The 27,415-nt window shown below is 43.3% G+C and overlaps 1 protein-coding gene across 1 annotated transcript in view; it reads left to right on the top strand.

The window, feature by feature from the left end:
- Positions 1 to 27,415, top strand: part of TWSG1 (twisted gastrulation BMP signaling modulator 1) — a 42,814-nt gene that overhangs the window by 12,403 nt on the left and 2,996 nt on the right. The window contains exon 4 of the mRNA XM_073676707.1: positions 5,350 to 5,622. Within this exon, the coding sequence (XP_073532808.1) occupies positions 5,350 to 5,622 (273 nt within the window). The remainder of the gene's footprint in view (positions 1 to 5,349; positions 5,623 to 27,415) is intronic.

Below are 27,415 nucleotides of genomic sequence, written 5' to 3'. Positions count from 1 at the left end.
ACTGAGCATGCATGGAGGTTTAGAGGTATTACATGGAGGTCTAGAGGAATAGCTGTCGGGCAAGAGAATGATTAAAGGTATACGGGCCTTCAATAATTCACTGTACATATCCAGCCTATCAAGTACTAATAGAAAATGCAGGAAAATGAAGATATTCTGTACAATTAGGTAAAAGACCTTGGTAACGTTTTTAGCATATTGTTTTACAGAATAGCTGGAGCCCCCAGCAGCTATTGTGAAGGCTGTGATGTGGGGCAGATCACACTTGGCATGACTTTACTGTCTTCAGGCATAATTGAATGCAGGTGACTCTGTCGAGTGCCAGATTAGAACCCAGCCCTAGGGCTTGTTAGACGCACAGCATTTTTCTCCAGATGTGCAAAGTTATAAGCTGACATCACTGCTTACAACAACACAAGCTGGAGCTGCACTTTCATTACACCTCCTCTCCCCAACTCTCTCAACTGCTTGTTTGATTTATTTTCTTAAAAAAAAAAAAAAGTCTTCACATCTCCTTCTTTAAGAAGTAGATACAGCAACGATTATACTAGGAAAGTGATGTAGGTGTAGAAATAACCAGAAGTTACCCGTGAAACATCAAAGTTTATTTTACTCCCTGTATCTATGAGCTTACAGTTGTCATGTGTTCTCCATCTGACCAGAGCCGAGAATATTCTTCATACCATTATCAAGGACTATGACCGTTTTTGGATTTAAAGGGAATCTGTAACCACAACTAACCTATCTAAACTATTAATATGGGCATATAGGTTATAGACGGCTGAAAAAAGTCTTCCCTGTATGCCTCATATCAGATGTCTGAAATGTCTTCTTGCAAACACATTTTTGCAGCTCTCCAAGTTCTGCTGTATTGTATCAATACTACACCCTGTCTGCCTGTGAGCTGGAAGCTGAGAGGAGCCTGCAGATGTGTCAGGTATAATCACACACAGCTCTGCAGTGAGATCAGGAGAGCAGAGAGCGGCCATCACACATCACACATCACACTGGTGACTTCCCCTTCATGTATAATAATCTCTGGAAGCAGAGTTATCTTTCAAGCAGCATCCTCCTCTCCTGGAAGAGGTAATTTACATTAAGTGATAAAAGATGATTTATCAGCAACAAGGCATCTGATATGAGGCAGACAGGTAGGACTTTTTTCAGCAATCTATAACATGCATGCCCATACTCTGTATACACTAGAACATGCATACACTCCTCTTTCCTACTCCTGGACCTGTCATCTGCCTTCGACACAGTGGACCGTTCCCTCTTACTACAGACTCTCTCTTCTCTTGGCATCACAGACTTGGAACTATCTTGGATCCCATCATACCTAACATACCGCTCACACACCACCTCCTCATCTAGCCCCCTATCTGTCGGTGTCCCCCAAGGCTCATATCTAGGACCCCATCTCTTCTCCATCTACACCTTCGGCCTGGGACAGCTCATAGAGTCTCACGGCTTTCAGTATCACCTCTATGGTGATGACACACAGATCTACCTCTCTGGATCCAACATCAACTCCTTAGTAACCAGAATCCCACAATGTCTGTCCGCTATCTCATCCTTCTTCTCTGTTAGATTTCTAAAACTTAACATGGATAAAACTGAATTCATCATCTTTCCCCCACCTCACTCAACCCCCCCATCTGACCTATCCATTAAAGTTAATGACTGCCCACTCTCCCCAGTAACAAAGCTCGCTGCCTCGGTGTAACCCTCGACTCTGATCTCTCCTTCAAATAACATATCCAAGCCCTTTCCACTTCCTGCCGACTGCAACTCAAAAATATCTCCCAGATCTGCACACTCCTCAGCAAAGACTCTGCAAAAACACTAGTGCATGCCCTCATCATCTCCCGCCTCGACTACTGCAACCTCCTGCTCTGTGGCCTCCCTTATAACACTCTCACACCCCTCCAATCTATCCTAAACTCTGCTACCCGACTAATCCACCGGTCCCACTGCTACTCCCCGGCCTCTCCTCTCTTGTCAATCCCTTCACTGGCTTCCCATTGCCCAGAGACTTCAGTTCAGAACCCTGACCATGGCATACAAAGCCATCCACAACCTGTCTCCTCCATACATCTGTGACCTAGTCTCCCGGTACTTACCTACATGCAACCTCCGATCCTCACAAGATCTCCTTCTCTACTCACCTCTTATCTCCTCTTCCCACAATCGCATACAAGATTTGTCCCACACATCCTCCGTACTCTGGAACTCTCTACCCCAACATCTCAGACTCTCGCCTACTGTGGAAACCTTCAAAAGGAACCTGAAGACCCACCTCTTCCGGCAAGCGTACAACCTTCAGTAACCCTCACTCCACCATACCGCTGCACGACCAGCTCTACCCTCACCTACTGTATCCTCACCCATCCCTTGTAGACTGTGAGCCCTCGCGGGCAGGGTCCCCTCTCCTCCTGTACCAGACGCTGACTCATTTTGTTTAAGATTATTGTAAGTGTATTTGCTACGTTTACCCCCTTTTTTCACAAGTAAAGCGCCATGGAATAAATGGCACAATAATAATAAATAATAATGATTAATAGTTTAGATAGATCAAGTGTGGTGACAACATTTTTAGCACCTTTCCAAAAATGTGGTTAAACAACTTTTGTTTCAAGCATGTCATGATCGTTCAAACTCACCTATGGCAAGTAACAGGTGTGGGCAATATGAAAATCACACCTGAAACCAAACAAAAAGGGGAGAAGTTGTCTAAATCTTTGCATTGTGTCTATGTGTGTGCCACATTAAGCATGGAGAACAGAAAGAGAAGAGAACTGTCTGAGGACTTGAGAACAAAAATTGTTGAAAAATATCAACAATCTCAAGGTTACAAGTCCATCTCCAGAGATCTTGATGTTCTTTTATCCATGGTGCGCAACAAAATCAAGAAGTTAACAACCCATGGCACTGTAGCTAATCTCCTTAGACGTGGATGGCAGAGAAAAATTGACGAAAGGTTGCAATGCAGGATAGTCCGGATGGTGGATAAGCAGCTACTAATATTTTGAATGCCATCCATAGTATTTAGGGACAGCGGCAAGTCTAGGCATGGAATAAACAAGTGTATACAAATTTACTAATATATATATATATACTATAAAGCAGTGATCACCCAACAATACTTCAATAAATTATCATACGTTATAATAAGTTACAATAAATTTTATTCATTACAAATACATACAAACAACGTCAAAAAACCCAAATAGCTAAAACACAAGTAAAATCAATATAGTGGGGTTACCCACTAATTTGAAGCCCACCTGCTCCAAAAAAACAGCTTTATAGCACAACTCTTTTCCTTTTTTCACGTGTATTTATGTGGTGTGCAGCATGTTGATCCCCTTTTTGATTTGGATGGTGCCCTCCATAGTCTAGTGTTTATACTATATATATATTGCACTATATGCACTTGAACTCTGCTTGAACGGTTCTGTGAACCGAAACGTCGCCTTTGGGCTCATTAAAGTCCATTTCTTTTCAAAAATTTCTTGGAGTGCTTCATCTCTATATATATATATATATATATATATATATATATATATATATATATATATATATATATATATAATATATATATATAATCAGTACAGACCAAAAGTTTGGACACACCTTCTCATTTAAAGATTTTTCTGTATTTTCATGACTTTGAAAATTGTACATTCTCACTGAAGGCATCAAAACTATGAATTAACACATGTGGAATTATATACTTAACAAAAAAGTGTGAAACAACTGAAAATATGTCTTATATTCTAGGTTCTTCAAAGTAGCCACCTTTTGCTTTGATGACTGCTTTGCACACTCTTGGCATTCTCTTGATGAGCTTCAAGAGGTAGTCACCGGAAATGGTTTTCACTTCACAGGTGTGCCCTGTCAGGTTTAATAAGTGGGATTTCTTGCCTTATAAATAGGGTTGGGACCATCAGTTGTGTTGTGCAGAAGTCAGGTGGATACACAGCTGATAGTCCTACTGAATAGACTGTTAGCTGCTTTTTTCTTTCCATAATACAAATTCTAAGTAAAGAAACACGAGTGGCCATCATTACTTTAAGACATGAAGGTCAGTCAGTCCGAAAAATTGGGCAAACTTTGAAAGTGTCCCCAAGTGCAGTTGCAAAAACCATCAAGCGCTACAAAGAAACTGGCTCACATGAGGACCGCCCCAGGAAAGGAAGACCAAGAGTCACCTCTGCTTCTGAGGATAAGTTTATCCGAGTCACCAGCCTCAGAAATCGCAGGTTAACAGCAGCTCAGATTAGAAACCAGGTCAATGCCACACAGAGTTCTAGCAGCAGACACATCTCTACAACAACTGTTAAGAGCAGACTTTGTGCAGCAGGCCTTCATGGTAAAATAGATACTAGGAAACCACTGCTAAGGACAGGCAACAAGCAGAAGAGACAAGTTTGGGCTAAAGAACACAAGGAATGGACATTAGACCAGTGGAAATCTGTGCTTTGGTCTGATGAGTCCAAATTTGAGATCTTTGGTTCCAACCACCGTGTCTGTGTGCAAAGCAGAAAAGGTGAACGGATGGACTCTACATGCCTGGTTCCCACCGTGAATCATGGAGGAGGAGGGGTGATGGTGTGGGGGTGCTTTGCTGATGACACTGTTGGGGATTTATTCAAAATTGAAGGCATACTGAACCAGCATGGCTACCACAGCATCTTGCAGCGGCATGCTATTCCATCCGGTTTGCGTTTAGTTGGACCATCATTTATTTTTCAACAGGACAATGACCCCAAACACACCTCCAGGCTGTATAAGGGCTATTTGATCAAGAAGGAGAGTGATGGGGTGCTACGCCAGATGACCTGGCCTCCACAGTCACCAGACCTGAACCCAATCGAGATGGTTTGGGGTGAGCTGGACCGCAGAGTGAAGGCAAAAGGGCCAACAAGTGCTAAGCATCTCTGGGAACTTCTTCAAGATTGTTGGAAGACCATTTCTGGTGACTACCTCTTGAAGCTCATCAAGAGAATGCCAAGAGTGTGCAAAGCAGTCATCAAAGCAAAAGGTGGCTACTTTGAAGAACCTAGAATATAAGACATATTTTCAGTTGCTTCACACTTTTTTGTTAAGTATATAATTCCACATGTGTTAATTCATAGTTTTGATGCCTTCAGTGTGAATGTACAATTTTCAAAGTCATGAAAATATAGAAAAATCTTTAAATGAGAAGGTGTGTCCAAACTTTTGGTCTGTACTGTATACATACATATATATATATATATATATATATATATATATATATATAATTATGGTTGTCCAGCCAGCAATGAACTCTGATAAGAGCAGCTTGTTTCCATTTGTCTTTAGGAATGTGCAATCCGAGGAATTATAGTGACACTCCTCCAACTTCTAAGAGTACGGTTGAGGAACTTCATGAGCCTATTCCATCCCTTTTCCGAGCACTAACTGAAGGAGAGAGCCTGAATCAGCTCAACTGGAACATTGTGTCCTTCCCGGTGATAGAGGAACTTTCACATCATGAAAACCTTGTATCCTTCCTTGACTCGGTAAATCAGCAGCAACACCAGAATGTGTCGGTTCCTCAAAATGGAGTCCACGTGTCACACTCGGGTGATAAAGGTATGTGAGCAATGTTATGTTTTCTTTGCAATTTTCTGTTCTATATCCATGTTGATATTTTTAATGCAGGTGAACAGTCTCAAACTTCACCACCTTTTAAATGGTCATAGGAAAGCTATGCCAAAATACACAATTCAAGTCCTCCAAAAAAGCCAATATAGACGGTGTGTTCAGATTTCTGCTGTGGATGTGCCAGATGACCTGTATGAGGATTGCTTGTACTGTCATTCAATGGAGCTAATGTGCAGCTTTTCCATGCGGAATCTGAGATTGAGCTTGCTCATTCATCTGCCATATAACTTTTTGTTTTTCCCGACAAAAATCAGTGCAATTTTTTCTTAATTGTGTGGATTTGTTGAAGGTTTAGGACTTTTGTGTCCATTCTCACTGCTGGCCTTGTCTCCATCTGTCTCCTTGCGTCTTGTTCTAGCAGGGGGCATCAGGTGACCACCGCAGCCAATCAGTTACCACTGATTTTGTACAACCATTAATTTCCATCCAAGCAAGAAGAAAAAATAGTGGGGAACATGATCAGTGGGGTGAAGAGGAACACAATGGGGGACCAGAAGATGAGTGTACGCTTTGTTTTCTCTCCTTAAAGCTCACAGGACCTATTTGTAAGATACAATATTGTGGTGGACAATCCCTTTAACAATCCTGCATCTGCAGTGGAAGGTCTGGCAAAATCCATACTAACTTACTTTCACTCTGTGTTGCTGTAGAAAAGTAGTATTAACTAAAGAACATTCAAGACATTTATAATGTTTCCAATCAGAGTCTCTTTATATCTGCCAAAATCCTGATCCACTGAACTCGTTACCTTCTGCAGAACTGTGAAGTTCACATTCCTTCCAATATTATTATTTCATAGATCCTGGAAATAAATTATCCTCCACTTTATATTTTATGGGTGTTTGCAGTTTCCCACCATTTCTTGTTTCCAGCAATGTGCAGATGCCAATTTTCACTCTTCCTGCAATAGCTAGATGCCAGTATAAACTCCAGTGTCCTTCCTGTTCTTCCACAGGATCATCCGGTTTTCCTTGGCGGAATGGGGCACAGTAATCACTGCAGATGAATGGCAGTTGACTTTAGCTTAAACTCTTTTATACAGAAGAATTGAGCAGTGGTATTGCTATATAGGATAACTGACAGGAGAAAAAAAATCTAAATCTGGGAGACTCAAAGTTGCCATGTAGCTAAAACCTAAAGTTTAAAAAAATGTGCTTTATAAAAAGAAAAATGACTTGAGCAGTTTATAATCAGCAGACCATGGATTGCATGCCAGATGTTCAATTTACTGCAATACAGTATTTTCTCCTGCAGAGGATACCTGATTGTGACTTCCAAACAGAACGTCCTGGCTACTAATGGCCATTTCGCAGTCTGGATTACAGCTACAGAAATGATCCAGGGCTGGTTTTGAAAATGAGATTCACAACTTCAAAACCAGTCCAGAATTCTTGTAGTTGCTATCTGTCCTGAGGTGTCGGGGGTTAAACTGACTCACTTTAAGGCCTCATTCACTCGTCCATGTTTAAACACCAGTCCAGTGTCATCACTGTTCTGCCAAGTGTGTCCATTTTTACTATCCATGTTTTTGCATCAGTGTGTCCGTTTTTGTCATCAGTGATTTCCATCCATGTGTCCGTTTTTACCATCCGTATGTCATCCATGTTTTCCATCAGTCTGTCATCTGTGTGTCTGTTTTTACCTGTGTGTGTCACCAGTGTTGGATAAATGGACTGCACACTGATGCCATCCATGTGCTGTACGTTCTTTTTCACAGACCCATAGACTTGTATTGGCACTTTTCATCCGTGATACAGGAAAAAAACGTACATGTCTCCATGTGTGTTGCACAGATACGCGATCTGTAAAAAAAAACACGGACATGTGCATAGCACCATAGATTATAATGGGTACGTGTTCTAGTCGTGAGAAAAAAACTTGACCTGTGAATGAGGCCTGACTAGTGATATCTCAGATTGCTTTTTGATTATAGTGACAATTCTGTCTCAATATGAGCCCTAAATTGCTTGTGTAGCTGCGTTCCAGTCTGAGATGCAGCCTTCTAAAATGCTAAAATGAATCCACCCCGCCCCCACTCAAGCCAGTGTGCAGTAGGAGAGGGGGCTGAGGGGCGTTGCAGCAGCAGGTACAGGAGAGTGATGTGTGATCTCTTCCTGTCCCTGTATAATGCTAAATGTGTATCACACCTGCAAAGTAAGTTAAAAAAAAAACTTCAGCAGGTCTTCTTTTTTTTTTTTCTCTTTCAAGTCCTTTTATTGGTGGTACAGTAGGGGGACACATACACATATTGGACATTGCCCTGTCTGTAACAACCCAAACTATAAATCTCAGCTTGTCACTTTGCTCTCCCAATAAACAACGTTTTAAACAAAAAAAAAAAGACAATTGCAATTTTATGATCCTTTCACTTAAAAAAAATAAAAAATAAATAAATTTAATGAAATCGAGAGTCTCATGAAACCCGAAATGGTACCGATTAAAAACTGTTTTGTCAGGTGAAAAAAAGAAACAAAAAGCCTGCACACAGTTTTGTCAATGAAAAATGTACGGCTCTTGCAGTAGGGCAACACACAAAAGCACTTTTTTTTTTTTTTTTTTTTTTTAAATGCTGGATTTTATTGTGAAAAAGGAATTAAATCTAAATAAATGATACATATTTTTGGTATCATCGTCTCTAGAACGACCCAAACTATAAATTTACCATGATATTAATCCCACTTGGTGAACACCATTAAAATAAAAAAAAGTCACAATTGTTTTGTTTTTTTTGCTAATTTTTGCGTCTTGTTTTGTTTTTAATAAAGTAATCATAAATATAAGAGAACTATAAAGTGTATTGAAAAAAAAACTAAATGTAATACAAAAATGTAATTTAACCAATAAGTCACCTTCTGATAATGTATTCCCTCCATAAGGGCTTGGAGCGATTGGTCATAAAAGGAAGTTCAGTTATACATCGAGTCATCAGCACGTAGTTAGGCTGTTTAGGCTGGATTCACACAGAGTAGTACCAGTGCCGCCATCAACCGAGAGAGATGGCTATGTTTGGCTGTTCTCCTATTGAGATTAATGTAGTTAAAGAAGCCCTCCCATGAATTTTCACTAAATCTGTGTATATGAGCATGTAGTGTAGAGCCAGTGTGTTAATATACTCACCTACCACTCCCTTCTCGTTATCCAGCACTGTTCTCTTTTACATGACATCACTGCAATACAGACTCTCCGGGTCACACTGTGCTCTGTGTGACACAGACGTGGCTTTTACAGTATAAATCTATGGAGCGTCAGAACAAGGCCCTATAGGTTTTCACTCGAAAATAGAATTCCAGCTCATGCATGGATAGTCTGAAGAGCGGTGATGTCACTGAGAAGATGAGCAGAACAGTGCTGGATAACGGAGAAGGCAGCATTAAGTGAGTATATTAACATACACTACATATACACAGATTTAGTGGGGGGGGGGGGGAGACTTCATTGGAGGGCTTCTTTAATGAAGGGATGCAATAAATTCCAATATATGAATAAAACACATGTGGACACAAACATTGTTAAAGAAGCACTCCTCCCATCAAAGTTTTTATCCTCTTAATATATTGCAATCATCATATTATATAGCATTGTGTACTTACAATTGATCATTTTGCCCTTCTTTTTCCCTTCTTAGGTCTAACATCACGTGATTAAAATATGACTAGCTGAATCCTTCTAATCTCTATGTAGAACAGGAAGTCTCTTTTCCCTGCATGAGTCATAAGTCACTGCAAAAGTCCCTGGCAGGGGGAGGAGGGAGCAGCTGGGTCAGGGAGTTGAAGAGGGGAATGATTTATGCAGGGACTTCCTGTTTCTACATAGCAAATAAAAGATTTGGCTGGGTAGAAAGGTAAAATGAGCAATTGTAAGTACACAGCAATATATTAAGAGGATAAAAACTTTGATGGGAGGAGGAGGAGTGCTTCTGAAGAGGGCTCTTCCGACTCCCAGTATCAGAGTGTGTTTGTGCCCAATGTTATGCCCCCCCCCAATAGTCCATATATACCATGCTGAATATTTACTAATGTAATTAGTATTTTTGTGCATTTTTTATGTTGCAAATTTTCTGCAGCATTTCTGCACTAATTAGCTAAATTAGGTTACTGCATTTTTTTTAGATCTTTTTTTTTTTATTACATACCGGTACGTTTTTATCAGTAGTTGTTTGCTGCCGTTTTTGTCTCTTTGAAGGCATGTTTTAAATGCATATGTGACACCCCAGGGGTCTGGTTGCCACAGTGATAGAGATATTATGTCTGAGAGCAGGTGGGAGGTCCTTTGGTCAGGGATCCTGTGCATGCCACACCTCCTGCCCAGTCTTGGGAGGGGAAGAACTTCCCCTGTATAAACCCGGGGCTGAGGCAGGGTGAGTCAGACAAGGAGAGTGGAGACAAGAAGCAGCATAGGAAACAGCAGAGTTACAAGGAGTCAGGGGCTGGCAGCTGCAGAGCTCGCCCTGACTAAGAAGATTCTTTACCGGACCCGGAGTCCGAGGCTGTGGGGACTAACTCCTACCCAGCAGCAGAATCCGTCAGGCAGGGGATTTCAGGTCCTCTGGCCCAGAAGCCCGAAGGCACGGTCACACGCGTGGGACCAGCACCGCCATCGTGGAGCGGAAGCCATTAGAAGGCCCCGAGTCACCGGCCATACGGGTGAGCACCACACGGTACACTCAGGGACGTGGGCTACTTACATCAGCTTCTAGCAAGGTAGCCAGAAGAGTACAGTCAGTTTGGGAGGCCTACAACTACGCCTGGCCAGGGGAGATCCCATCTGCTCAAAGACTGACCAGGCCCCGTTTGCTAGCAAGTACTCCGGGAGGGTCTGTCGTTGTTACCAGTAAAGACCCTGAACTACACTGTACCGTCTCTGAGTGGTTCCTGCTACCCCCATCATCCACGTCGGCTGCCCTGAGGCCATACCCCTCCCGTTGGGGGTTATACCATCCACGCTGCACCATCCTTCCACCGGCCTCAGCGGTCTGCCCTGCAGCGGCAGCTCCATAGCTGCATTCAACGGGTGGCGTAGTCGTCCAACATCTACCGCTAATACAGCGCCACTTAGTCTGACTCCCTGGGCACGGACCGGATCACCGCCACGAGACTACAACCCTCAAGAGATCCGGCTCCGGGTAAGCTCCCGCATGCGCAACGCAGCGCGACACAGGCCCAGGGGCGCGTCAACTTTGGCGTAGTCGGCAGGATTTCGTGCCCGCAACCACCGGGTACTGCGTGCCTGAAAAGCAAAGACTGTTCAAACTTACCAGTGGTGAAGATTCCCGCTATCCGTGGAGGTTTCCCGCCATCCGGCGCCATCTTCTACCTTCTTCCCGCCATCCGCGAAGTTTTCCCGCCATCTTCGACCTTCTTCCCGCCATCCGTGGAGTTTTCCCGCCATTGGACGCCATCTTGAGGACGCCGCGCGGGAAGAAGAGGGGCGTGGACTCCGAAAGCGCGCGAGAACTGAAGCCCCGCCTCACGTCCGGACGTTGCGTAAGGTCCTGGAAGGAGCCCAGCAGACGCCGACGTCACAGGAGCGCGACGGAAGGTCCTCAACCCTGACGATCCACTGCGGAGCCGCGGCCTACGGAAGAGGATCATCGCAAGGTAGGCCACGGTCCACTAGGGGGGAGGAAGATGTCGGATACGGAAGAGAGCTTCGCTGCCTCAACCCCCGCCAGCGCCACCGCTGCTGCAGTTATGCCCTTCACCATGCCCTATATCCCGGGAGCAGCTTGGCTACCCCAGTACTCAGGGGAGTCACATACCCTGCATGACTTTAGAGAAAAGCTGGATAGCCTCTTCCAGGTGTACCCCCTCACAGAAGAGCAAAAAGTGAGCATCCTGGTGGCCCAACTAACTGGGGCAGCCAAAAGGGAAGTACAATCCTGGCCACCTGGGAGGAAGACTGTCGCAGGGATACTAACCCGGCTGAAGGACACCTTTGATACCCGCACCTCAGCCGAGATTAAGCTTAGATTCTACGGGTGCAAGCAGCGAGCGCATGAGAGTATAAGGGACTATGCACTAAACCTACAAGAGGCCCTGAGGGCCATTAAGCAGACCGACCCTGATGGGGTGGGAAACGAGGACAGGCTGTTGACTGAACAATTTATAGAGGGTTTATATTGCAATGCCCACCGAACCCAGTTGCGGGCAATGGCCTTACAGGATCCCCATCTGGACTTTGCACAGTTCAAGGACAGAGCCATCCGGGTGCTCCGAGAACCGGCACCAGGTGGCGTTGTGACCCACAGACGCCCCACTACCACTTACTACCAGGAGGCGGCGCCCTTGTCAGCAGGGCCTGTGGGAGCTGATGCGCAGGCTCTGGACAATGACCCGGCTCCAGACCTACACCATCAGGTCCAAGAGCTAGCTAAGAGCGTTGCTGCGCTAACCCGAACTGTGCAGTCTTTACAGGTTTCCACCCCAGGGAAGATCCAGCTGGCATCCGGACCGGAGGACATCCCGTGGCGTCGACCAAGGAGGACCCCACCGGCCAGAGGAAGACCCAGTGACCGATACAGTGAGGACGGACGACCCATCTGCCGCCGCTGCAATCAACCCGGACATATGGCAAGAGGTGATTTTCCTTTTACAGCAGGTTGCCAAGAATGCCAGCTCCGGCGAGCAGCGGGTGCTCCAGAAAGAGATCCGGGCACTGATGCAACGGCAACAAGTGGAACTCTCCGGCGTTATTTTTAGGGATCCTTGGTGGATTTACCGGGAATCCTTGTACATAGTTGGAGCGTAACCCAGGATGGACTAGAGACTGTTAAGGACTTGGGGTAGGACAGACCCCTACCTGGTTACGTCTCCCTGTGTTGGTGAAATGGACACCTTGCTTCCTTCAGAGACTGCAGCCGGTTGCGGACACGCCGTAACCATCTTTATATGTTTTCTTATTGTATTATTAATGTTTTTGCTTTGTTATGTTTTTCTAAATGTGTTTAGTCCCGGAGTACTAAATTTCACTAGGGGGGAATGTGACACCCCAGGGGTCTGGTTGCCACAGTGATAGAGATATTATGTCTGAGAGCAGGTGGGAGGTCCTTTGGTCAGGGATCCTGTGCATGCCACACCTCCTGCCCAGTCTTGGGAGGGGAAGAACTTCCCCTGTATAAACCCGGGGCTGAGGCAGGGTGAGTCAGACAAGGAGAGTGGAGACAAGAAGCAGCATAGGAAACAGCAGAGTTACAAGGAGTCAGGGGCTGGCAGCTGCAGAGCTCGCCCTGACTAAGAAGATTCTTTACCGGACCCGGAGTCCGAGGCTGTGGGGACTAACTCCTACCCAGCAGCAGAATCCGTCAGGCAGGGGATTTCAGGTCCTCTGGCCCAGAAGCCCGAAGGCACGGTCACACGCGTGGGACCAGCACCGCCATCGTGGAGCGGAAGCCATTAGAAGGCCCCGAGTCACCGGCCATACGGGTGAGCACCACACGGTACACTCAGGGACGTGGGCTACTTACATCAGCTTCTAGCAAGGTAGCCAGAAGAGTACAGTCAGTTTGGGAGGCCTACAACTACGCCTGGCCAGGGGAGATCCCATCTGCTCAAAGACTGACCAGGCCCCGTTTGCTAGCAAGTACTCCGGGAGGGTCTGTCGTTGTTACCAGTAAAGACCCTGAACTACACTGTACCGTCTCTGAGTGGTTCCTGCTACCCCCATCATCCACGTCGGCTGCCCTGAGGCCATACCCCTCCCGTTGGGGGTTATACCATCCACGCTGCACCATCCTTCCACCGGCCTCAGCGGTCTGCCCTGCAGCGGCAGCTCCATAGCTGCATTCAACAGGTGGCGTAGTCGTCCAACATCTACCGCTAATACAGCGCCACTTAGTCTGACTCCCTGGGCACGGACCGGATCACCGCCACGAGACTACAACCCTCAAGAGATCCGGCTCCGGGTAAGCTCCCGCATGCGCAACGCAGCGCGACACAGGCCCAGGGGCGCGTCACATAAAGCTGCTTTGTTTTGGATACTTCCTGTCACTTAGCTTTGGTAAAAATTTTATTGAAAAAGTAATGTGCATATTGCATGCGTTTCCATTGCGTAAATGTATATAAGTTTTTTTTCTGTGGATTTTCCTCATGTCAGTGGAGAAAATCCACGAGTAAAAACGCAAGAAAAAAATTCACACGTTGTGGATTTTAAAAATGCATCGCAGATAAGTTTCTGCAGCACTCATAACAAATAATATAAATATATAATATATATTATATCTATCTCGCTCATATAATAAAATGGAAGCAGCACACAAATTCAAAAAGTGAAAAAAGTTACTTTTTAATAGCCCATGGTGGCGACGTTTCGGCTCATGGTATGATCCTTTCTCAAGCCACCATGGGCTATTAAAAAGCAACTTTTTTCACTTTATGAAATGGTGTGTTGCTTCCATTTTCTTATATGGTATGTAAAGCTTGATTTTGCTTGGGAGGCTCTGCACTCACATTATATTTGCTGGTGCTGTTTTCTATCTTCATACATATACATAAATAATATACAGTGGGCATGAGATTTAAAGAAAACCCATCCACTTTGCTGGAACTGTCATGCACTGTGTTTTGTTTGCAAAATACGCGTCAAGAAACGTACCAAGTACTCCTCGTGGGTACTTCCTTTTATTGTCATGTAAGGATCAGTGCCTACAAGCTATGTTGGTGTCTGACCAATTGTGAGGTTTCTGCGTTTGCTTTCTGTTTCCAACCCTGGCGCTGTTGGCAGCTGGAGTGACTGACCTTTGTTGCAGTTTCTGTCCTATTAAGGGAGGTGCAGCTCTGGAGCACAACTGGTGCTCTGATAAGTAGAATACTTTGCCTAAATATTGCATTCATGAATGTTTTCTGCAAAGATGACATTACTACCATATATTACAATATTCTAATTAATCCTGATTAATGGGTTCTAAATGATTCCGAGACATCTGCACATGCAATTTAGAAATAGTCTTTTACTTCTGTAATTACCAAAATGTATGTGATTACCAGTTTAATCAGCATCAGACAGGAGCAGTGAAAGAATGTCATCTTGTCAGTGAAACCAGTAATGTTTCATTTCCACAGTTATGGTTTGTTTTCTTCCCATAACGAGAACCGATCAACTAAATACAAGGCCTGTTCACACACGCTGATACAAACTCCCCTGTGCTGCCAACAACAATTTAATGGCGCAATAAACTATTAAGTCAGCTGACAAATCATCTACTCAACAAAAATAATGCACATATTTGGCTGAAAAATAAAGCCACGTGCACACTGGGTATTTGGTGAGTTTTTAGCTCAGTATTTGTAAGCTAAAGCCAGGATGAATAATGCAGAAGTGGTGACGTGTTTCTATTATAATTTTCCTCTGATTGGCCAGCTCCTGCTTTTGGCTTACAAATACTGATGTAAAAAACTCACCAAATACTGAATGCTTGCACATGGCCTAAGGGTATTTCGTATCTTATTTATGATTTAAATGGCAAGTTGAATGGACTTGGCTTCCTCTAGCTTGTCCTGAGTGGCAGAATGAGCAGAGAGGGTTTTACGTCAGAAAGTTGCCTCTCTACTACAGAGAAGATGGCCTAAGGCAGGGGTGGGCAATATTTTTTTTCTGCCAAAGGCCATTTGGACATTTATACCAGCCTTTGGGGCCATACAAATCGTGCGCTAACTTTCCCCAATAAAAGTACGTCCTGAAGCTGGCACTGGTGTCAGAACGTAATCTTTTATTGCACGCGCCTCAGAGTTCAGTAGTGAACATTACGTGCGCGTGCTCACAGAGCAAGAAGAAACTGAAAGGCCGGTGGCAATCAAAATACAGCTGCAGGCCCAAGCACTGCAGTCCTCGGGAATCTGCCCGGGGATAGGAGAAGAGGTCATTACGGCCCATAAATGGCCCACGGGCCTGAGGTTCCCCAACCCTGGCCTAAGGCCTTCCTACCTTCCTATTCTGCAAAGCCTGAAAGGGTGAAGTAGTGAAATTAAATACCTGAAAAATATACTGAACTTCTTTAATTCTTCAGATCATGACTTAACTGGATCACAGAAGAAAGATTTTTATTGCAGGTATTGCTATTCATTAACTGAGATATCTCCGATAACAAATAGCAATACCCACAATAGAAGTCTTTCTTCTTTGATCCAGTTCTGTTGTAAGATGTGTAATATGTATAACATTTAGGCCGTGTTCACACTACGTTGTTTTTTTTTTGGGGGGGGGGGGTTCTGCTGCTTTTGTATCTGCAGATCTTCTGTAGATGTCAGTACTATAATACACAATAACAATCTTCATTGATTAGTGGACTTTTGCTGCTGCTATACATTTATTTAATGCCTTCTCCTCCTTATTTGATGCGTCTTTTTTGTTGCAGATAACTTTTATTCTTTTCTTTTAGTAGAGAAAATCTTTGATTCACCAGTGGACTGGAGTTTGAATAAAATCCTACAATTCTGCTCACAAAAAAAAAGCAGCAGAAAAAAAAAAATATTTACCCTACATGGGAATACAGCCGCAATGATTTTTGTTTTTATAAACCCACAGCATCACCCTCCGCCCTATAATTGCTGCAGATTTTTCTTTGAAAGGTTATGTATGTTATAGTGTATGTTGTATTTCGGGCAGAGGATCCATTCCCAGGTGTAGAAATTCTTCCAGTATTGCCATAATCAAATATTTATTTTGTCACCATTTAGCAACTGTACACCAGGTGCCGCACTGATCCTCCACAATCTGCGGCTCATATTTATCTTGTCACCATTCTGATTTCCATGGTTTCCGAGCTGTTTGAGCTTTTTGAATTTTTAGCGTTATCTGGTTTATGTTATACCCTCCTAACGCTGCGTCCACGTTTATTTATATAATAAGGTATGCAAGCGGCCGCCACTTCCCTAAAAGGTTTGTTTCTCCTCTGGGAAACGCAGTGTTTTATGTTCGCTTCCTACCGTGGATACACAATAGCTATATGTAGTGTAAGTTTGGTAATTTGATTAATTTCCCATTCATAAATTGGATCCCTCTCAATTTCAACCAGTTTTAGTTGAAAGGTTTGTTTTATTGCGTTTGGACCGGTTTAGATATTAGCTTATTCGTTTTTTGCACTTTTGTATTTTTCTTCCCCTTGTTCCCTGAGCCAACTTTCTTTTTCCAACAACATAGCCATATGAGGGCTGCTTGCATTTTGCAGGACAAGTTGTCGCCTCAAATTACATGATTTATTTTTCATACAATGGATTGGAAGACGATGAGAAAAAAAGTGCAGTGAAATGGTAAAAAAAATAAAAGAAAATGTGCAATTCCACGATAGATTTTGTTTTCACTTTTACTGCATTCATTATGCTGTAAAAATGACCTGGCAGTGTGATTTTTGCAGGCCAGTATGACTGCAGCGTTGCCAAACTTTTTTTTTTTTCCTTTATGTTACTTTAAATTGTTTGTGTCACCATTTTCTGAGACCTGTCATTTTTTTTTCTTTCTATTTATGGATCCGTATGAAGGCTTTTTTTTTTTTGCAAGGCGACCTGACACTTTTATTGATGCCCATTTGGGGTACATATGATAACGTTTGTTTGGTTGGTTTTTCTTGTATTTCGATGTAGGTGTGGTGACTGAAAAACTGCAATTCGATTTTTCTTTTTCTTTCTCTTTACAGTTAATGTCAATTTTATATTTTGATCGGCGTTTTGTTTACAGGTGCAATAATACCAAATAAACATGTTTTTATTTTTATTTTTTCATTTTAAACGAGTAATCTGGAAAGGGTGGGGGGTTGTGATTTGGATGTTTTACTTTATTTTTAGTCCCCCTATGTGACTTGAGTCTGCAATATATAGTGAACATGGTGTTCTCCTCCTATGAAGCTCAGTCGTAGGCTGGGCTTCACAGGTGAACTAAAATGGCAGACATGGAGGTTTTCAGCAGGTTCCTGGCTGCCATGACAGCCCATCAGCCCCCTGTGAATCACTTAATGTAAATGTGTAAATGCTGCTTACAGTGATTGCCAGCATAATTTAAATGGTTAAACAGCAGCAATTAAAGTAATCTCCGCTCACTGCTATTACAGGAAGCTGCCGGCTGTGTAATGCCCAGCATCTGTTGGGCATGGTGTGAGCTCAGCTCCTGAGCCTGCTCCGTACAGTGTCAGATTGGGTGCCAAAGGCCCACTAGTAATGTTGATTCTGGGGACCTACTCTTCAGTTGCATGGAAATATCATATGACCCTCCTTCACAAATTCCTAGCTGGGGATGGAGGATACTATGTGGTTTCCTACAGCTCTTATATGTAATCTCAGCCTATGCCTCTATATGTAATAAAAGGGGTAGTTTGTTAAAAATTGAGATGCTGTTCTCTGCCTATATAGTGCATAATGTGTTCTGTGCGATGCATGGCTTATATGGAGGGTCCATTCATGCACAGCAGCCTATCGGAGGAATATCTGTTCCCACGTGGGCCAATCTGAGCCTGGCTCCATACATGGTGACCTGACGTAGGATGTACAATTACGTTTTACATCAGGAAGGGTTAAAGGTGTTTTCCATTATTACATTGTTTCACACCATTGGCTTCCACAAGTTGAAAATAAGAAACACAGCTCTACTTACTGAACCTTGCTCTATCGCTGGCTGTCTGCCATTGATTTGAGCCTTTCTTGACACGCTGCAGTGATAACATCTCAAGTACAACATACGTGACCGCTGTCCAACCCCCTGCTCAATGCAGAATTCGCTAAACCATCTCAGACAGATGTCCGTCCAGCCTGTGTTTGAAGACTTCCATTGAAGGAGAGACCTCACCACCTCTCGTACAGTTTTACGGGGTCAGCAAAGTGAATGTGATTTCTGAAATCTCATGCACATGCTGCTTATCTTATTCCTTGCAGTTTTTAAAACGTTTTTTAAAATTTACAGGATGTCAATTATTTCAGCATGTTTCTCCCATTCAAATGATTGCAGAAAAAACGCAAGTAAAAACAAGTCAAAAAGGGGAGTATTTTACGTAACATTTTTTTCTACCAACACTCTGGTTTTTGCAGCAGAAAATCTGCACATACCCTTGATGTGCACAAGTACTTGTACAGACACCTTGGTAAAATTTTGCTGATGTTTCCAGATCACCCTCAATAGTGACATTCAAAATTTGGCTCCTTATTCTGCAGAACCTAATCACCACAGATCTGCTTGGTAATTATCACAATGATGCAGGTTAAGTCCTGCACTAATGCATATATTTAATAATGTTAAAGTTGCAAAAATTTTGGAAACTCCATGGAGAGTTTTGCTCCTACGTGTTTTGGTTTTTTTTCATTTAAAGTTTAATATAACTTCAATTAAGTCATTAGATCGAAGTCCCACTGTGTCTCGCTCCGGGATATTCGTCTATATAACTTCAGCCATGTTTCTGTGTTGCATTACTTCACAGCAAGATACATAGAGCCTAAGTTATTGTAATAAAGGAAGTGGAAAAGCAGATGTCATATTAAACTAATTTATTGGAAATGTTTGCCTTTTGATCCCTCTTAAAGGAACAAATAAAGTCCTGAGGACAGGAAGAACAGGAGTATGTGTTTACACTGTGCTCCTGTCCAACGTCAGCAAATCATATGTGCGATAAATGGCTGAATCGTCTTCAAAAGGTTGAAGCATAAACAAAATATGGTGGCTACATACTAAGGTGGAGATTTACTTCCCCGGACAATCTTAGTATCTTATTGAGCCGTTTTGAAAAACGTCTAAAAAAAAAAAAAGGAGGTATAACTTGGTGGACTCCAAAAAACAACAAAACTGGCCAGATTAATCAATGACATGTAAAAAGTAAGGAAAGGATTGCATCTTTGTATGTACAGGTGCATCTCACTAAATTAGAATATCATGAAAAAGTTAATTTATTTCAGTTCTTCAATACAAAAAGTGAAACTCCTATATTATATAGAGTCATTACAAACAGAGTGATCTATTTCCAGTGTTTTTCTGTTAATGTTGATGATTATGGCTTACAGCCAATGAAAACACAACAGTCATTATCTCAGTTAATTAGAATACTTTATAACAGCTTGAAAAATGTTTTTAAAATCCAAAATGTTGGCCTACTGAAATGTATGTTCAGTAAATGCACTCAATACTTGGTCAGGGCTCCTTTTGCATCAATAACTGCATTAATGCAGCGTGGCATGGAGGCGATCAGCCTGTGGCACTGCTGAAGTGTTATGGAAGCCCAGGTTGCTTTGATAGCAGCCTTCAGCTCGTCTGCATTGTTGGGTCTGGTGTCTCATCTTCCTCTTGACAATACCCCATAGATTCTCTATGGGGTTAAGGTCAGGCGAGTTTGCTGGCCACTCAAGCACAGTGATACTGTTGTTTTTAAACCAGGTATTGGTACTTTTGGCAGTGTGGACAGGTGCCAGGTCATGCTGGAGAATGAAATTTCCATCTCTAAAAAGCTTGTTGGCAGAGGGAAGCATGAAGTGCTCTAAAATTCCTGGTAGACTGCTGTGCTGACTTTGGTCTTGATAAAACACTGTGGACCTACACCAGCAGATGACATGGCTCCAGAAACCATCACTGATTGTGGAAACTTCACACTAGACCTCAAGCAGCTTGGATTGTGTGCCTCTCCACTCTTCCTCCAGACTCTGGGACCTTGATTTCCAAATGAAAATGGGAACTCTGGGACCATGTGGAGTGTGTCAATGACTGCCTTCTGAACATCTGTCAAGTCAGCAGTCTTCCCCATGATTGTGGAGCCTACTGAAACAGACTAAGGGACCTTTTTAAACACTTAGCAAGCCTTTTGCAGGTGTTTTTTGCTAATACTTCTAATTTACTGAGATAATGACTTGTCTTTTCATTGGCTGTAAGGCATAATCATCAACATTAACAGAAATAAACACTTGAAATAGATCACTGTTTGTAAGGACTCTATATAATGAGTTCACTTTTTGTATTGAAGAACTGAAATAAATTAACTTCTTGATGATTTTAATTTAGTGAGATGCACCTGTTGGTTTACATACACTATATAAAAAAACACACAGGCATGTTTTTCTCAGTATCTCAATATCTGAGATGAAATCAGAATAAACCTTTCCGGTTTTGGTTCAGTTAGGATTACCATAATTTTTAATATTTGCCAAATGCCAGAATAATGTGTGAGAGAATGTTTTAAGGCATTTTTATTACTTACTGCTAAGTCAAAAGTTTACACACACCAAGATTACTATGCCTTTAAACTCTGGACTACCCATATGATGATGTCATGTGTTTGAAAGCTTCTGATAGATGTTGCCAAAAAACCTGCGTTAATTAGACACACACCTGTGTATATATTTTAATGCACACCTGAAACACACTGCTTCTTTGTGTAGAATCATGTGAAACTCTAAAGAAATCAGCCAAGATATCAGTAAAAGAATTGTGGACTTGCACAGGTCTGGCTCATCTTTGGGTACAATTTCAAGATTCTTGAAGGTGCCTCGTTCATCTGTACAAACAACTATACGCAAGTACAAACAAAATGGGATTGTGCAGCCATCATACCGCTCAGGAAGGAGACAGGTTCTGTGTCCCAGAGATGAACGTGCTTTGGTCCGACATGTGCATATCAACCCAAGGACAAAAGCAAAAGAGCTTGTGAAGATGATGGCGGAAGCTGGTAAGATTGTGTCAATATCCACAGTGAAACGAGTACTGTATCAACATGGGATGAAAGGCCCCTCTGCCAGGAAGAAGCCATTACTCCAAAAGAAACAAAAAAGCCAGATTAATGTTAGTAAATGCACACAGGAACAAAGGCCTTAATTTTTGGAGACATGTCCTGTGGTCTGATGAAACTAAAACTGAACTTTTTGGGCATAATGACCATCGTTACGTTTAGAGGAAAAAGGGAGAAGCTTGGAAGCCTAAGAACACCATCCCAAATGTGAAACACGTGGGGGGCAGCATCATGTTGTGGGGTTGTTTTGCTGCAGGGGGGACTGGTGCACTTCACAAAATAGATGGCATCATAAGAAAAGAAGATTATGTGGCAATACTGAAGCGACATCTCAAGACCTCAGCCAGGAAGTTAAAGCTTGGGCAGAAATGGGTATTCCAAATCGACAATGACCCGAAGCATACTGCCGAAAGAGTAACAAAGTGGCTTAAGGTTAACAAAGTCAATGTTTTGGAGTGGCCATCACAAAGCCCTGATCTCAATCCTATTGAAAATTTATGGGCAAAGCTGAAAAAGCAGGTGCAAGCAAGGCGACCTACAAACCTGGATCAGTTACACCAGTTTTGTTAGGAGGAATGGGCCCAAATTGCGACCAATTATTGTGGAAGGATATCCCAAACGTTTGACCCAAGTCATTCAGTTTCAGGGCAATGGTACCAAATACTAATGAAATGTATGTAAACTTTTGACTTTGCAGTAAGTAATAAAAATGCCTTAAAACATTCTCTCTCTCATTATTTTGGAATTTGGAAAATATTAAAAATTATGGTAATCCTAACTGACCTAAAACGGAAAAGGTCTAGGCTATGTGCCCACGATGCAGAAATGCTCCGGATTTTTCCTGAGCGTTTCTGCATCTCCCTGGCAGAAAAAAACGCATGCGGATTTGTACATGCGTTTTTCCTTCCAGGGACATGCGGATGTGAAGTGAAGCGTTCTTCACATGCATTTCCGCATGCAGGTTGACGAGCGCTTTCCAAGCGATTTTAGCATCACCTGGAAAGTGCTTGACAACTTGGTCACACTATATAAATCCATGCAACTGGCATGGATTTATATAGTGTGACCGAAAGAATGGTAAAAAATAAAAAAAAATAAATCTATACTTGCCTTCCGATGGCCCCCGGAGTCTTGCTTCGCTCCGTCCTGGCTTGCAGGCAGCTCGCAGTGTACTACACTGAAGGACCTGCTGTCGCATAACTATGACTTCAGCGCAGGTACTTCAGTCCACCGCGATCTGCCGGCAAGCGAATAGAAGGAAACCGGGGGCCATCAGAAGGTAAATATAATATTTTTTTTTTATTTTATTCTTTTTTTTACAGGTTCTATGGTACCCGGGTCCGGAGGAGAGTCTCCTCTTCTCCACACCCGGGTACCATCCGCACATTGAAACGCATGGAATCCGCATGTACAGATACAGTGAATCGGATTCCAAGCGTTCCAATGCCAGTCAATGGCGGTGAAAACGCAGTGCTTCCGCAAAATAATTGGTGGTGCTGCGTTTTTTTCCGCAATGATAATCCGCAGCGGAAATTTCCGCAACATGTGCACAGCACATGCGGATTATCATTGGGGGACATGGCAGGCCTTCTACCAAGCGTTTTTTAAGCGTTTCTGCAGCGGAATTGCTGCTGCGGAAAAGTTTCAAAAACGCATCGTGGGCACACAGCCTTATTCTGATTTCATGTCAGATATTGAGAAAAACATGCATATGTGTCTTTTTACATAGTATAGTAAACTTCTGGTTTCAACTGTATGTGTGTGTACACAAATATGCTTTCGCCTAAATCTTAGTGACTTAATATTTGACTTGACATCTGGTTCCAGTATGTGTCATATGCATTGTACATCGTTGTTGACAACATTTTGTAAAGCTTGTTCTATTTAAATCATAGCCGTAACAAAGATAGAAAAAAAAATTATGCCTAGACTCCCCCCACAACATAAGATGTTTTTCATTTATTTTATAAAGAAATGTGATTGTGAATTTTACCCTGAATTAGAACCAAATGCTGCAAAGATGGGTGTCAAAGACGGCAGGTAGTATTCAAAGTGTCCATTTAAGTCACTAGTTGTTATGGCATTATTGGACAACTTCTTATTAATGGGCTTAGGGAGTTGACCTGTGCTGCTCCTCCATACTCATGCTGCATTCCCGGCTGGGGTCAATATCCGGCAAATGTATCACAAGGACTTTGCAGGCAGTCAGCAGTTGCTGATCAGGTAGAGCATTCACATTTTGTTTCTTCTGCTGGCAGGGCTGTCACCAGAAATTTCAGGGTCCCATACTGGCAAAATTTTCGGGCTCCCTTGGGATTCCGCCCAGGCTCCACCCCAGCTCCGCCTCCACACCTTGAAATTTCCACATTCCCACCCATAACTCTTGGAAAAACTCCACTTCTGCACTCCGTTCTCACCAATCACACATTAACAGTTCCCATTGAACACCAGATCACATACATAGCCAGCAGCTTTTGTTTTGGCCAAAAGATTTTTTAAGCTGCCACCATGTCGCGGAGACTCTTACCACCACATAGTAACCAAATAATACCACATACAGGGACAAATACCATCACACCATGACTAGACCACATATTACCACCACATAGTGACTGAATAATACCACATACAAGGAACAAATACCGCCACACCATCAGATCACATATTACCACCAGAGTGACCGAATATTACAATACTGATCATTAATAAAAAAAACACAATACTAATATTACCATAAGTGCCATTATACATGGGAGCTCTGTATATAGTGTCAGTAATACAGGGATCACCAGTGACATTATACATGGGAGCTATTTATATAGTGTATAGTGTAAGTGTACAGGTAACACGCTGACTCACCAGTGATGTCTCTAGTAGAAATCCTTCATCTTCGCTTTTCTTTTTCATCCATTGCAGACCGCCATCACTTCTTCCTGCCAGGACTCGTCTCTGCGGAAAATAACAGTTATCTAGAGCACATTCCCCATTTTTTCCCCTTCTACTCAGCTAAATACAGACATGAACCCATCATTAATATATCATTAGTCATTATGCAACCCACCATTGTAAATATAAATTATAATCCACCATTGCACCCCCACTAACTATAAATAGCCACTTTCCCCACCTAATATATAAATTAGTTAGCACCCATACTCTCTCCTCCAATTCAGTCACTCCTGCTACCTCAACGCCCTCACTCTGTACTTAATCATTAGCTGTCCCCCCTCACTTCATCATTTGCAGTCCCTCGTCCCCCCTCATTCCATCATTTGCAGTCCCCCTCACTCCATGATTTGCAGTCCCTCATTCCCCCCCTCACTCCATCATTTGCAGTCCCCCTCCCCATCCCTCCATCATTTGCAATCCCCCTCACTCCATGATTTGCAGTCCCTCTTTCCACCCTCACTCCATTTGCAGTCCCTCATTCCCCCCTCACTCCATCATTTGCAGTCCCTCGCACTCCCCCTCACTCCAGCATTTACAATTCCTTGTCCCCCTCACTCGATCAACTGCAGTCCCTCGTCCCCCCCCTCACTCCATCATTTGCATCCCCCATCATTTGCTGCCCCCCACTCCATGATTTGCAGTCCCTCGTCCCCCCCCGCTCCATCATTTGCAGTTCCTTGTCCCCCCTCACTCCATAAATTGCAGTCCCTTGTCCCCCCCTTGCTCCATCATTTGCAGCTCCCCTCACTCCATCACTTACAGCCCCCCTCCTTACTCCATCACTTGCAGTTTCCTTCCCTCACCTATTTAGTTATTTTTAGAAAGAAAAGGAAAAAAAAAGTTTGATCATACTAACCATCACCTGCAGGGACAGCTCGGCTTTTGGAGTCCTGGCAATAGCGCTGTGTGCTATCCCGGAGCTCCGCAGCCGCTCGGCACTTTGTTACAGCATGGGGCCCAGTGAGCAGACACACAAGAGGGGGGACGCTGCCTGGGCCCGGGCCCCACCTCTGTACTGCTGCTCACAGGGCCCCATACAGCAGTAAGGGCAGTAATGCCCTGATGGTGGCCCTGAGCAGACGCTCAAGAGGGGGGCCCTACCTCTGTATTGCTGCTCACCGGGCCCCCTACAGCAGTAAGGGCAGTAATGCCCTGATGCTGGCCCTGTCTGCTAGGGCAAAAGTTGAATGTTGCAGCCAATCAGTGGCTGATTGGCTGCAGGATCTAGGTGACACCTCTCTGATATTGATCCCAGCAGACCTGCTGGAGACACAGCACTGATTTTAGAAGAGTGGTACCGGTTCAGAAGTATCAATATTTTTTATTCAATTCCCAGGACCTGCAGATGAGTGTTTTTCCAATAGTGAACAACCTCTTTAAAGCTAAAGCAAGGAGTAGAGTCTAAGCGATTTACATTTTCTTCACCCTCCCTTAATCCCTACAAGGTAGCATCAATTTTCTCCCTGGCACTCCATAGGTCTCTGCTTTATGGAGTGTTTTTCCATTAGCAACAGTGGTGCCAGAACATAAAACAGTTATTCTGGTCAGAAAAAGTTTAATTGGCAGGAGATGGGCTGAGTTAAGAACCAGCATCAGACAATAGAACAAAGTCGAAGAGACAAACCTTGCAAGCATTAACTGTTATGATCTGCAACAAGAACTAAGGAAAGATAGGGGAAAGCTGTCCCTACAGTAAGACTAAGCTGAATCCCTACGATGTAGCGGGCTGCCTGTTCCTAGTGAACAGACCCGCTTTCGTCCTCGGCTAGTCTGAACGAAGACCTATAGAATTAAGGGAGGGGTCCCTAAAAGAACTAAGGACTGGGACAAAAATGGGACACCTCCTAAACAGAAATTGCTGTAGAACACAAAAGACAAACTGACAAAAGTACTAGAGGTCCAAGAGGACCAAGCAAACTGACAGAGATAGGCACCAAAGCACCAGGCTAGCAAAACAGTCAAACAACACTGAAGTCCAGCAAAGCCAGAAGGGCGGAGCTGGAATATATAGGCAGATGGTCACGTGATCGCAAAACACAAGATAGAAAAAACTAACAGGAGGGTTCTAACATTAACAACCCTTAGCAGTTTAGGAACCAAATGGATGTCATTGGTCAATCCTAGATTACTGTGGGAAGGATTCTCATTATAGTTAGTTGGAGCACATGATGATTGGTGGTAGTCAGGGGCACTGGCTCTTTTAAAAAAAGATAAGGAGCATACATGTAATGCATAAAATCGAGGGTATAAAACTGAGTGCCGAATGCCCAGCATTAATTGTGCCAGCAGAGTGCCCCCTCTTTATAGTGCTGTTGGAGTGTGCATGGGATTTCATCAATTGCTATAGCAGAGTGCCTTTAATAGTACTGGAAAGTTCCCACTTCAATCATGTTGGTGGTGTGCACACTCATTAATAGTGCCAGCAATGTGACTCCATTAATAGTAAGATCATCATATGAAGGTACCATTCTAAATTTCCCCAATAAAAATGCACACTCCCACACAGACCCCCAAAAAAAGTCTAAATTTTTTGTCTGCTCTACACACCAGTATTAAAACCTTTAGGCACCAGATAGTCTTAGCAATGCTTTGTAGTGCGGCGGTGTTCACTGTGCGGTAATGAGGCAGTGACCCAAGGAAAGTCCAACTTAAACGGCTTTATTTGGCAAAAACTCACAATTCAAAAGCAAAAGCTGTCTTCCGGATCTCAGCCGGGATATCCACACAGTCCTTGTTATGTCACTTAGGGTGCGTAAGATATGTTGCCTTCACAGGCCTGTGTTCAACCTCACACAAGCTTGCAGATCTTTCCTGCTATGCTGCTAGCAGTCCCAACACTGACACACCCAAACCTTTACTGCAGGTTTTTAAAAGGAATCTCTGGCCATGAGCCACTTGTAAGACCCGGGCTGGAGAGAGTAGACAGCCCCACTGCCATCCTGTAGTTCACTCCAAGAATAAAAGCCCATGCCAGGTTTTCTTAAATCCAATTTAGCCAAATAGCTTGACCAAGTCCAAACTTTACTTTTATTCTGCACTGCAATCATAGCTGTGTCTGTGATAGCAATGCACTCTGGCGGGATTAATATG

Source organism: Phyllobates terribilis, unplaced genomic scaffold (genome assembly GCF_046119375.1).
Source record: "Phyllobates terribilis strain yellow unplaced genomic scaffold, ASM4611937v1 Scaffold_4__5_contigs__length_816908805, whole genome shotgun sequence".
In the NCBI taxonomy this organism is placed as follows: domain Eukaryota; kingdom Metazoa; phylum Chordata; class Amphibia; order Anura; family Dendrobatidae; genus Phyllobates; species Phyllobates terribilis.
This window is presented reverse-complemented; position numbering and strand designations above follow the sequence as displayed.